A 12,572-nucleotide genomic window follows, 5' to 3' on the forward strand; every position below is an offset into this window, starting at 1 on the left:
GGATGTTGCATTAATGTTTTGGAGCAAAGAACCCTTTTCTCCAACAAGCAAATGGCAACCCAAGGCCAGGATATTAATAAAGACCCTAGATGCTAACAGTGTGTAAGGTGGGGTCAAACAGTGTCCTCTAAACCTCCCCATACACTTGCATTTCCACCCACACACAATTCGCCCTTCCAGGGCTGCCAGAAGCACAAGATCTGAGATTAAGTCAGACTCCTTCACAGTCGAGGGTCACTTTGGAGATTTTGAACAATGATGATGATCATGGGTGGGGAAGGGTAAGACCGTCTGTCGTAAAAACACTTAGCAGAAAGCCTGGAAAACAGTGTAACAACAAGACACAAGCTAGGCTCATTACCTAAATTGAGAGACCAGGTTTGGGGATCTTAATGTTCACCATTAAGAGAGAGAGAGGAAATCACTTTTTTTTTTCTTTTCTTCATCTTCTACTTAACTTTCAAAAAACATGCATTTCATTTCTTCAGAGGAGAAAAGACTGGGAGACTAGCTGACCACTGGCACAGAAGTCTGGCTCATTCATAAGCAAGGCTCCACATGGACTGCCTGACACAGTTGGCTGGAAGACTTCTCCAAAGCAGAGACCCTGAGCCACATGGACTGCCTGACACAGTTGGCTAGAGGACTTCTCCAAAGCAGAGACCCTGAGCCAAGGAATGTTACAAAGAGCAAGTATTAATTGCAGGATTACCATGCTCCAGGGATTTTTCACACAATCATCTCTTTCAGTCTTCACCACAGCAAACTGCTATTATCCCAGTTTTATAGATGAGCAATCAAGGAGCACAGATCCTTGGCATTTCTTAGCCAGGGTCAGACAGCAAGTGGCAGAGCTGGGCTTTAAAGCCAACCTGTGTGAACTCAAGAGCCAGTGCTTCTACCATGTACCTGACCATAGGAAATTGCCTCAGCATCATCTAGACAATGGGAAATTATAGTGTGTATATACTTGTGTACAAGTGTGTGTGTGTGTGTACACAATATATGAACCAACAATGTAAACACAGAGGTTAGTACACAGGTCGCCAAGAACACCTCACCAGATTAGGGTAACTGAGGATTTAGTTGAAAACACCACAGGTCAGGCACTATCTCTGGGAAGAGGAGCTGGAAAGGAAGGAGACCTACTTCTCCCGTGCTGCCCTAATGCTCTGTCCCAACATTTTATCATGCATGTGTACTTCCTATTTTTAAAGCTTTTAATTGAAAAAAAAATCTGTATGCTGTTGATTCACCATATGAAATTTACTGAGTCATATTTTATAAAAAATAGAAATATGAGAAGAAGCAGTCCCACACTACAGAAGCCTAGCACGTGCATTGCAGGGGAGCCAGGAGTGGTGGTTTCGTTCAGTACAGGAGGCTTTGTTGGGGACCTCTGAGTAGCTCAAGACCCAAGAATACTAAAAGCGAAACCATTCAGCCGTCCTCTCCCATTTTCATTTTCAAACCAGGCTACCACCACTAAGATCTACCTCTCTATTTAGAAAGTCAGTGAAAAAATGAATGACCTCACGTTCCCCAATAGGCAGGTCCCAACATGTTGTGCACAAAACAAAACTTGAGTAAATTGATTTGTATTTTAAATACCTTAGCTGAGGCCCCTGTTTTAGCAATCCTGACAAGATCCTCTTTGCAAAGCAAAGAAGTTGATTGTGATGTTAACACTGTGTTTTGTAAACAAAACATACAAAAAAGAGGGCTTTTTTTCCTTGGTGTCATACAAGGGTCCTACTTTCAGTCTGGAACCAATCTTCTGAGCTGTCTGGGTGTTTGGGAGACTGGGGGAAACGGCCTGGTATACAGATCATTTGCATGAAACCAAGGACCCTCTTGCAAAAGATATTTTAAGGACTGAGGAAGCCTCTACAAGTTCAACCCAACATGGAAGCCTGAGGCATTGGAGGCAAAGTGTGATTCCAAACCCAGAGTCCTGTTCTATCCAGTAGATTTCTTCTCAGTTGCCTCTGGATTCAAATCAAGTCATACAGCTATGAACACAAGCTCCAGAAAATGCCACAAGATCCTCCTCTGACATCCTACCAAAGAGGTGAGTGGTATTCTCCCTACTTCTACCCTGAACCCAGTGGCTGTCAGTAAATTGAGGACTCCAGCAGACCCAGCACCCACCCAGGGTCCTCCCAGTGGGAGCAGGATCACCCTCTAGCCAGTGGTAGGGATAGCACCAGCAGCACAAGACAACCTCCTTGGACAGAGAAAAGGGTCTTCATGGGGAGCACCCCCAAAAGGCTGCGAGGGAATGAGCAGGGCTGTGACTGATCTGGCCCAAGTGAGCAGGCCCAGGTGAGGAGGAAGCTGGCAGATGTCTCGTGGTGGCATTTGTGTGTGAACCCCCACTGCACCTGGAGACTCCTAGAGAAAGTGCACAAGATTTGGGGGGAGTCAGGAGGTTCTGCAACAGCTGGCCACAGTGAGAGCCAGGAAAGAACAGTACTGCAGAGGGCTCAGGGTATCCTTTTTGAGGGAGTTGAGGCTCCTAGTATCTTATTTGTAATCCAAGGCCAGTGGGCTGTGGAGTGGTCTGAGGAAACTGAGGTCAGAACATCTTAGGTGTTTTACAAATACAAATAAACTGGAATACTAAAGCCTAACCAGTGGTAATTAAAGTATTTTTTAAATCATAGTCAGCCTTAGCTTCTCCCCACCCCCTACCCCTCTAAAACTCTGCATGATTTCAGCTTTACTTTTCTTCTCAAGACATGCCAATGTGCTGAGTCACTAAAAAAAAAAAAAGTAAAGAAAGAGTGATCCAGCTTCTGAGGACTAGCCTTGGTAATGATCTAAGCTTCTACGCGGCACTTTTTGCCCTGGTTTGATTCCTGTGATGCTAAAGGACGTCACATTGAGCAATCTTAATAAGGTTTCCAATCAGCCCCACCCGCTCTGGCCCCACCCCCACCCTCCAACAAAGATTTATCAAATGTGGGATTTTCCCATGAGTCTCAATATTAGAGTCTCAACCCCCAATAAATATGAGACCGGGGATGTCTGAGACTCAGTCTGCCCTCGAGCCCTCCAGGAACGAAAGAGAGCTCCATCTGCCCTCCAGGAACACAGCTATGAACTCCCTCTTCACAAGTAAGTGAAGGAAATCCTTAGCCCAAGAACTGCCTGGCAGCCGTGCCGCAAGGGAGGGGGGTGTGTGTCCGCTGCTGTGAGGCTGGCAGGCGGCCAGCAGCCAGAAGCACAGCTCCCCCAGCGGCACAGTCTGCTCACTGGCTGCTCTCCCTCTGCTCTGTCACAGGCGCCTTCAGTGCACTCGCTGTCTCCCTGGGGCTGCTCCTGGTGATGGCTTCTGCTTTCCCTACCCCGGGTCCCCTGGGAGAAGATTTCAAAAATGACGCCACCCCAAGCAGACTACTTCTGACCACTCCAGACAAAACCGAAGCTCTCATTAAGCACATCGTGGACAAAATCTCTGCAATGAGAAAGGAGGTGGGTAGGATCGCCCCAGGGTGATGAGCGCCCATGTGGGCATCTATTTCCTTGCTCTTGGATGTGAACGGGGGCTTCTGCATTGGGAGGTCTTTGCTGGTTTTGGAGGCAGTTCAGATTTGAAGTCAAAGGGGCAGACTATGTCCTGTAATTTCTCCTCTGCTGCTGGTCTCAGATGGTTCCTTTTCATCCTGGAAAACATACAGTGAGGCTGTGATCCCTGCCCCCTGGCCCATTCTCAGCTCCATTCTTGGCATGAGCTGTGGATCACACTGCCTCTCAGGATTTCCTTTTCCATAACCAAAAAATAAGGTCTGCCAATCTTTTTTGTGATTTGGACTTTGGGAGGATTAAAAAGCACCACCTGAAATGACTGTTCAGCTTCTCAGGACAGTCACAGTACTTTTAGGTTATGCCAGCCCAGTGGTTAAGGACTCCCCCAAAGTCATTCTGGCATGTAAGATGCATACCTGATAGTCCACCAAAGTGGCAAAATCATACATAAGCTACAGCAGCTCCCAAGCTTTAAATGTAAGGTAGTTTGGCTCTGCTTTGGTAGAAAGGAAATAATACAGGAGAGGCAACTGGGAGTCCCAAGTCTAGCTCTGATTCTGCTGGACAAGCTTTGTGATCTTGGGCAAATTCTTCAGCACCTCTGGGCTCTATCTGTAAAATTATGGGATTGGACTAGATGATCTGAAAGATCCTTCCAGCTGGGACATATAATTCTGGCTCAAATTATATTCATCCAACTATTATCAAAATTACTGTCATTTATTATGTTGCCTACTATGTGCCTGGCACTTTATATAAATATTGTTTTGTCCTCACAACAAACTTAATGGGGAGTTTTTCATTATCCCCAACTTGCAGATATAGGGACACTGAGACTGGGAATAGGTAATAACCATGAAGTCACAGGTGAGGCTAGAACTGAACCCAAGTGTGCCCATCTTCTGTAGAGCTCGCTTGCCTGGATGCTAATGGACTGTGACTTCACTTTTCTTAGAGAACTTCCTGGCCATCATCCATCAGCCCTCTAGTGGTGTGAGTTTTATCTATACAATAACGGTTCTGATATTCTTTCCCAGATATGTGAGAAGAATGACAACTGCGAGAACAGCAAGGAGACACTGGCAGAAAATAAGCTGAATCTTCCAAAAATGGAGGAAAAAGATGGATGCTTCCAATCTGGGTTCAATCAGGTACAAATGCATTATGTTCACTTTTCACTACTCCCTAGTCAAAAGTTCTCCCTCTTGCATGAAGCATCTGTATACATAAAGACCAGCCAGGCAAAAAAGAAGGGGATTAATATAAAGAACATCATGTAAATTTCATGAGGAGGCCAACTTAAATAATATTAAAGGCAACTTATTTTTTAACAACTTCATCAATTATAGCCCCTCTGTGCTGGGATTTTCACCACTGTCAAGTGTTAGGAAACCCCAGAGGTTTAGCTAGTTCATCATGGGTAAGGTGGTCCAGGGACCTTTCTCCTCTTTGGCTGCCCTTAGCAGGATCTAGGCCTGCCCTCCCTGCCGAGATCATTCTCTACACCCTTCTCCTTCAGACAGTGCAATAACCTCTACTGACTTATGATTATTTCATAAAAGGAGGTTTCACCCTGACATTGACAAGGGCAGGAGTGCAGCCAGAGGGAAGAGCATTATGGGGTGTAACAGAGGATGGCCCCTTGCCATAATCTAGCATCTACTAGGCTTTAGGAAACATTTAAGTGGTGCCTCTCGTTGCGCAGGTATTTTAAATGGGGCAGCTGATGCCTCAAAACATGATGCCTAAGAAGTACCTGAAGTTCCCTGGAGGGGAACAGGCAGAAGTTGTTGAATTATAGCAATTTTAACTTCTAAAATCGATTATGTCTTGCTGGCAATAACCAATTTTCCCACTGTCTTTCTTCTTAGGGGACTTGCTTGATCAGAACCACTGCTGGTCTTCTGCAGTATCAGACATACCTGGACTACCTCCAGAACGAGTATGAGGGAAATGAGGAAAGTGTCAAGGATGTGCGGAGCAGTATCAGAACACTGATCCAGATCCTGAGGCAAAAGGTGAGTGTCCCCTCGCCTGACTCAAAGAAGGCAGCCTAGACAACTCAGCAGTGCAAAGCCAATTCAAAAGAGATGGCTGTATGTAAAGAAAAAGATCTGATAAATATTTCCTGATAGTTAAAGCTTTTTCTTTTTCCTGTCTTCTGCAAATGACATCAATAACTATATTTAAAACTCAGTTAAGGGGGAGGGGTTTAACATCAACTTCTAAAAGTTTAAGAAATAAGGGAAAAAAGTATCTGTAGAGGCAGAAGGAAGCATATCCAACCTCAAGTAACAATCCATAATAACAAAGAACAGAGAGCACAAAAATTATTTAAGATTGTCAAATGACATTCTTGTTATTATGGTAGTTTCAACTCCTTTCCCTTACTCTTTTGCCGAGGAGTTAATGCAGAGAAAAGGCTAAAGGCTGGAAGAGCAGGTACCAAGGGCTTTGGTCACTACCAGCTAGCCATTCAAATGCCACATGGTGTAAGATTGATGGCACAATTTGTAGATGAGTCAAAGCACAGAGAGAAGGATAAGCAGGCACATGGGTGCTAATCCTCCCTCCCTTTTCTAGCTGTGTGCCTTACACCAGGGCTTCTCCCCCTCGAAGGTGCAGACAAGTTTCCCAGAGGATCTTGTTACAGTGTGGAGCCTGACTCAATAGGTCTGGGGTGAGACCTGAGACTCACATTTGTAACAAGCGCCTGGCGATGCTGAAGTTGCAGTGCTCCAGGATCACAGGTGGAGGTGTGAGGCCTTCCACCATGACTTAGCTCCAAGACAGTGGGTCTATGGAAAAGTGTTTCCAAATCCTCTTTATGCCGCCAGAGCAGCTGACTCTTAATAGATGTCAGATGGATGGGTGAGAGCAAAGCCAGAGAAAAGTATTAGAGTTAGAGGCCCCCGAAGAACCCATTAAAATGCCTTTAACTAAAAGTTCTTCATACATCTACTGAATTCTAACTTTGTGCCAGGCACTGTTTAGGATGACAGAAGACAAGTAAGATACAATGGCTACTTGTGAGATGCTTATGCTCTAACAGAGACAGAGCAGCAAAAAGTATTAGAGCTCAGTTGCTGTGAGAGGGTCTCATGCTGGGTGGGCTCAGAGCAGAGGGACCTCCCCCTACCTGGGCGAGTCAAGGTCAGTGGCTCCAATCTGCTCCTTCACCCCACCCAACAGAGGCCACAGAGCCTCTCCACTGTAAAAGATGTCTTCAATATTTAAACAATTCCTTTTGTTTTGTGTTCCCTTCATGTAAAGAGCACAGATCCAGTAACCACTCCAGCCACAAACACTGACCTGCTACAGAAGATGCAGTCCTCAAACGAGTGGGTAAAGAACTCAAAGATTATCCTCATCCTGAGGAGCCTTGAGAATTTCCTGCAGTTCAGCCTGAGAGCTATTCGGATGAAGTAGCTGGGGCTCCCATGATTGTGGTAGTTCCTGGGCATTCCCTTCTCTGGTCAGAAACCTGTCCACTGGGCACATAACTTATGTTGTTCTCTATGAAGAACTAAAAGTATGAGCGTTAGGACACTATTTTATTTTTAATTTATTGATATTTAAATATGTGATATTGAGTTAATTTATATACATGATAGGTATTTATATTTTTATGAAGTGCCACTTGAAATATTTTATGTATTTGGTTTGAAAAAGTAACGTAAAAATGGCTATGCGGCTTGAATGTCCTTATTGTTTTGGAGCCAAATCATTTCTTGAAATGTGTAGGCTTACCTCAAAAAATTTGCTAACTTATACATATTTTTAAAGGCATATTTATATTGTATTTATATAATGTTTAAGTTGTTTTTATACCAATAAACTTCTTTTTTTAAGGAAAAAAAAAAAGCAACTAAACCTCTGTGTGTGTCCCGTGAAGCTTAGTATAAACAAGTTTCTGTCACTACCACCACCACTACAACAAAAAGCTGCAGTCACCTGGAGGAAGATATAATTGAGCACCTATTGCATGCCAGGCACCAAACACAATGGTTTGCGTGCATCATATTTAATCCTTGCATTTGCAAACTTTTCTCTGGAGGTGGGAGAGTAAGTGATTCCCTCAGTCACCCAGCTGAAAAGTAAACCACAGGCCCAGTCTTCCTGCCTCCAGGCTCCCTAATCTTAACCTTCAGGTCCTCTGCCTCCCAGGGAACTGACAGATGATGTAGAAAATCCCAAGAAAATACAAGGAATATATTTTAAAGATGCAATCACACACCTTTAAGATGGTATAACCACTTATAGAAGTCATAGCAATGTTCAAGCTTCTGAATAATAACTAGAAGTTTTTATTCCTGTGTTCCTCAAACTGCACAGACCTGTCCATCACAGCAATGACCACACTATCACATCTTAAAATGGGTGGATTTTTCTTTCCAGTCAGCATATGGGTTCCACAAGAAGGCAGACTCTATCTATTCATCTTTGCATCCTGAGCCCACAGACCATAACATGAACATTCAGTTCAGTTCAGTCACTCAGTCGTGTCTGACTCTTTGCGACCCCATGGACTGCAGCACGAAAGGCTTCCCTGTCCATCACTAACTCCTGGTGTTTACTCAAACTCATGTACACTGAGTCAGTGATGCCATCCAACCATCTCATCCTCTGTCATCCCCTTCTCCCACCTTCAATCTTTCCCAGCATCAGGATCTTTTCCAATGAGTCAGCTCTTCACATCAGGTGGTCAAAGTATTGGAGTTTCAGTTTCAGCATCAGTCTTTCCAATGAATATTCAAGGCTGTTATCCTTTAGGATGGACTGGTTGGATTTCCCTGCAGTCCAAGGGACTCTCAAGAGTCTCCTCCAACACCACAGTTTAAAAGCAACAATTCTTCAACACTCAGCTTCCTTTATAGTCCAACACTCACATCCATACATGACTACTGGAAAAACTATAGCTTTGACTAGATGGAACTTTGTTGGCAAAGCAATGTCTCTGTTTTTTAATATGCTGTCTAGGTTGGTCATAGCTTCTCTTCCAAGGAGCAAGCATCTTTTAATTTCATGGCTGCAATCACCATCTACAGTGATTCTGGAGCCCCCCAAAATAGTCTCTTATTGTTTCTATTATTTCCCAATCTATTTGCCATGAAGTGATGGGACCAGATGCCATGATCTTAGTTTTCTGAATGTTGGGTTTTAAGCCAACTTTTTCACTCTCCTCTTTCACTTTCATCAAGAGGCTCTTTAGTTCTTCTTCACTTTCTGCCATAAGGGTGATGTCATCTGCATATCTGAGGTTATTGATATTTCTTCCGGCAATCTTGATTCCAGCTTGTGCTTCATCCAGCCCAGAGTTTCTCATGATGTACTCTGCATATAAGTTAAATAAGCAGGGTGACAATATACAACGTTGATGTACTCCTTCCCCGATGTGGAACCAGTCTGCTGTTCCATGTCCAGTTCTAACTGTTGCTTCTTGACCTGCATACAGATTTCTCAGGAGGCAGGTAAGGTGGTCTGGCATTCCCATCTCTTTAAGAATTTTCCACAGTTTGTTGTGATCCACACAGTCAAAGCAGGCCCCAATTAACATTTACTGAATGAAGAAACCACACACCTAAGATACTTCAATTCTTAGGGATATATGCTGTTGGTCAATGAGTGGGGAAGTTACTGGTGCTGTGCACTGATGAATCTTTATCTTAGGGGAAAAAACAGTAAGACTTAGGAAGAAGCATTCTAAGACCTTCTAGAGGAGGAAGTGACTAGTCAGTGCATGTATATCTGCCTCCATTTTCTTTCCCATCAGCGATATTCTCCATTCGCCTTCTCTTCTCACCCCAGCTGAGAGTGGTGGTAAGAGAGACAATCTGGGGAAGTGCACATGGTCCCTACATCTCATATCAACGCTATGTTGGGAATTTGGCACAGATTTCCCCTTTTAAGTCCCAGCCATATAAAGGTTCTGTCTTCTTAATAAAGCTTTTCCCACCCTAACCACCACAGATGTCTTCCTCCGGGGGAGGAGTTCTGCTCAGCAAGGGAAAGTCCACAGGAGTCAAGAACTGAGAGGAGTTAAGCAAGAGAAGAGCCACATACTCTGCTTTCTAGAAACTATGCATCACAAGCAGGTTTCTGAAAATCAGAGCTAAATTCAAAGAGCAAGAGAAAAAGTAGTTAACAAACACCTCCACTCTTCAAAAGAGAATGTGTGAGCATCATATATGTTAGGTGATGCTGGGGATGCAAAGGTAAACAAGGAAACATGTTTGTTCATGTGGTTTACACTATGGCAGGAAGGCAGACATTGAACAAAGGATGTAAATGTGAGGAAGTTTACAAAAGAGAAATGTGAGGCGTACCAAGAACCCTATTATGGGCCCCAGTAGTGGAGGCATCTAACTATGTCTGGGGAGGGCAGTAATGGAGGCTTAATTGAGGAAGAGGGGTTTGGGCTGAGATGTGAAAGATAATGTAGGAGTTAGCCAGGCCAAGATGAATGGGAAGAGCATTCCAGCCTGAGGGAACAGCATGTGCAGTGGTTTGAATCCATAAAGTGCACACTATGGTTGAGACCATGAAAAATACATGATGTCAAGGGCATAAAGAATGAGAAAAAAGATAGCTGAGAGTGGATGGAGAGGAAGGCTGAGACCGGATTGAGAGCATCAGAAGCCATATTAATATAAAAATATAATTTACAAAAGCCATCAAAATTTGGAATTTATCCCATATGTGATGAGAAGGCATTGACGGTATTTAAGGAGTAGAATGATATCTGTGATTTACTTTTTAACGTGCTCACTCAAGTTGCAGTGTGGGAAATGGATGGGAAAGAGGCAGGAAGAGATTGCTGGAGGAATATATCAGAGGCCTTCATTGTAGTCCAGGGAGGAAATGGATTAGGATGGTGAGACTGGCTTAGAGGAGAGAAGGCAATGGCAGTCATCAGCAAAAGATAGGTAAGGGCTAGCTCAGTAGGATTTGGTGGTTGTTGGCCAAGATTCAGGAATTCTAGAGGACACTGAGGCTTTGGGAGAGGGAAGAAGTAGGAGTTGAGTGGAAAATTCAGAGAATTTTGATTTTGAGGGTTTTCATTTATTCAAATACTCTCTGAGCTTCTGCAATGGGCCAGATTCTCTGATAGACCCGGGGCATATAATGATAAATAAAATAGACTAGGTCTCTGCTCTCAGGGAGCTTACAGTCTAGGGAAAACAATTTAAAGAAATAACTACTATGCTAAGTATGTATGCTACTGTTACAAGTAGGTAGCCCACCCACCCCAAAAGAGGCACTGAAGTCCTAACCCTTGTACCTGTGAATGTGACCTTACTCAGAAATAAGATCTTTGCAGAGGTAATCAAGACAAGAGGAAGTCATGAGACACATAAAGACACCCAGGGGAGATGTCCATGTGAAGAGGGAGGCAGACAGTGGAGAGATGTATCTACAAACCAAGCACTAAGGATTGTTGACAACCACCCGAAGAGGCAAGGAAGGATCCTCCTCTAGAGCCTGTAGAGAGAGGACAGCCCTGCTCATACCTTGACAGCAGACATCTATCTTCTAAAACTGTGAGAGAATAAATTTGTGTTGTATTAAGCTACAGTTTGTGGTAATTTGTTATAAAGCTCTAGGAAACGAATACAGCTATTATGACAACACAAAGTAGGAGAATATAATCTAAAATAGAATTCAGAAAAAGCTCACCAGAATAAATGACATTTAAACTTATACTAAAAGAATGTATGGAGATGGTGAGGGACAAGTTTATACCAAAAGAATGTATGGAGATGGAGAGGGACAAGGAAACCTGGCACGCTGTAGTCCATGGGGTTGCAAAGAGTCGGACATGACTTGGCATTGAACAACAACAACAAAAGAATGTATAGGATTCAGCCAGTTGGAAGAGGCAGGAAAGGTGTTTCAAGCAGTGAGCACAGCATGTGCAAAGGCTCAGAGGTTGGAGAGAACATGTTGGAGGAGCTGAAGGAACTATAAATAACTGAAGCACAAAGAAGAAAGTAGTACAAATAGAGCTGAAGCAATAGGTTCAAGTTATGAAAAATCATGAAGGTTGGATTAAATAAAAATGTTGATATAACAGAAAGACAAAGAGCAATTTTCTTAGAGTTTTTGATTTCGAGGTTTTTTTGTTTGCTTTCTCTGTTTTTTTTAAATGTTGAGGGATTTTTCGTCATCTGGCGGCATGGGTTAAGGAGATTTGGATCTAAACCTCTATACCAGGTAGTATAGAGAATATCTAGAAGAGATCTGCTTTTCTGTAGTGGGTTCCAGCAACAGGGCAGACCGTACTAGAGAGGTGAAGGGCAAGAACAAGAGAAGATGAGAAGGAGCACGTCAAGGAGTTTACAATAGCCAGGACATGGAAGCAACCTAGATGTCCATCAGCAGACGAATGGATAAGGAAGCTGTGGTACATATACACAATGGAATATTACTCAGCCATTAAAAAAATACATTTGAATCGGTTCTACTGAGATGGATGAAACTGGAGCCCATTATACAGAGTGAAGTAAGCCAGAAAGAAAAACAACAATACAGTATACTAATGCATATATATGGAATTTGAAAGATGGTAACGATAACCCTATATGCGAGACAGAATAAGAGACACAGATGCATAGAACAATTTTATGGACTCTGAGGGAGAAGGTGAGGGTGGGACGTTCTGGGAGAATAGCATTGAAACATGTATATTATCATATGTGAAACAGAACACCATTCCATGTTCGATGCATGAGACAAGGGCTCAGGGCCGGGGCAATGGGATGACCCAGAGGGATGGGATGGGGAGGGAGGTGGGTGGGGGGTCCAGGAAGGGGAACACATGTAAACCCATGGCTGATTCATGTCAATGTATGGCAAAAACTATTACAATATTGTAAAGTAATTAGCCCCCAACTAAAATAAATAAATTTATAAAAAAAAAAAAAAGAACTTCAGACATTGTGATGTCAGGTATCAAATTTTCATTTATCTTCTCCCTTACTCACTTCATGGGAAATAGATGGGGAAACAGTGGAAACAGTGTCAGACTTTACTTTTTTGGG

General features: G+C 43.3%; 1 protein-coding gene across 5 annotated transcripts; it reads left to right on the forward strand.

The window, feature by feature from the left end:
• Positions 1–268: 268 nt before the first annotated feature.
• On the forward strand, positions 269–7,081 carry IL6 (interleukin 6). 5 transcript variants are annotated; one of them, XM_081536417.1, is made up of 6 exons: positions 269–2,071; positions 3,062–3,120; positions 3,287–3,477; positions 4,569–4,682; positions 5,403–5,549; positions 6,805–7,081. In XM_081536417.1, the coding sequence occupies exons 2-6, from the start codon at positions 3,102–3,104 to the stop codon at positions 6,958–6,960; spliced, it is 627 nt and encodes a 208-aa protein (XP_081392543.1). In that variant the 5' UTR covers positions 269–2,071; positions 3,062–3,101; the 3' UTR covers positions 6,961–7,081. The 5 variants fall into 5 exon arrangements, with proteins under 5 accessions (XP_081392543.1, XP_081392542.1, XP_081392541.1 ...); XM_081536416.1 differs by lacking the exon at positions 269–2,071 and adding an exon at positions 5,982–5,988 and having other exon boundaries at positions 2,424–3,120; positions 5,403–5,555; positions 6,818–7,081; XM_081536415.1 differs by lacking the exon at positions 269–2,071 and adding an exon at positions 5,777–5,784 and having other exon boundaries at positions 2,424–3,120; positions 6,807–7,081.
• Positions 7,082–12,572: the final 5,491 nt, after the last annotated feature.

This window comes from Giraffa tippelskirchi, chromosome 10 (genome assembly GCF_054371585.1).
Source record: "Giraffa tippelskirchi isolate mGirTip1 chromosome 10, T2T-mGirTip1v1.2.pri, whole genome shotgun sequence".
Lineage (NCBI taxonomy): Eukaryota > Metazoa > Chordata > Mammalia > Artiodactyla > Giraffidae > Giraffa > Giraffa tippelskirchi.

What these genes read in the sequence shown, in the direction of transcription:
- IL6 (XM_081536414.1), top strand. Translation starts at nt 3,015, where the DNA reads ATGAGACCGGGGATGTCTGAGACTCAGTCTGCCCTCGAGCCCTCCAGG. An exon ending in TATGAACTCCCTCTTCACAA is followed by an intron (nt 3,121 to 3,286) that starts GTAAGTGAAGGA and finishes GCTCTGTCACAG; the next exon opens with GCGCCTTCAGTGCACTCGCT. An exon ending in TCCTGAGGCAAAAGGTGAGT is followed by an intron (nt 5,556 to 6,804) that starts GTCCCCTCGCCT and finishes CTTCATGTAAAG; the next exon opens with AGCACAGATCCAGTAACCAC.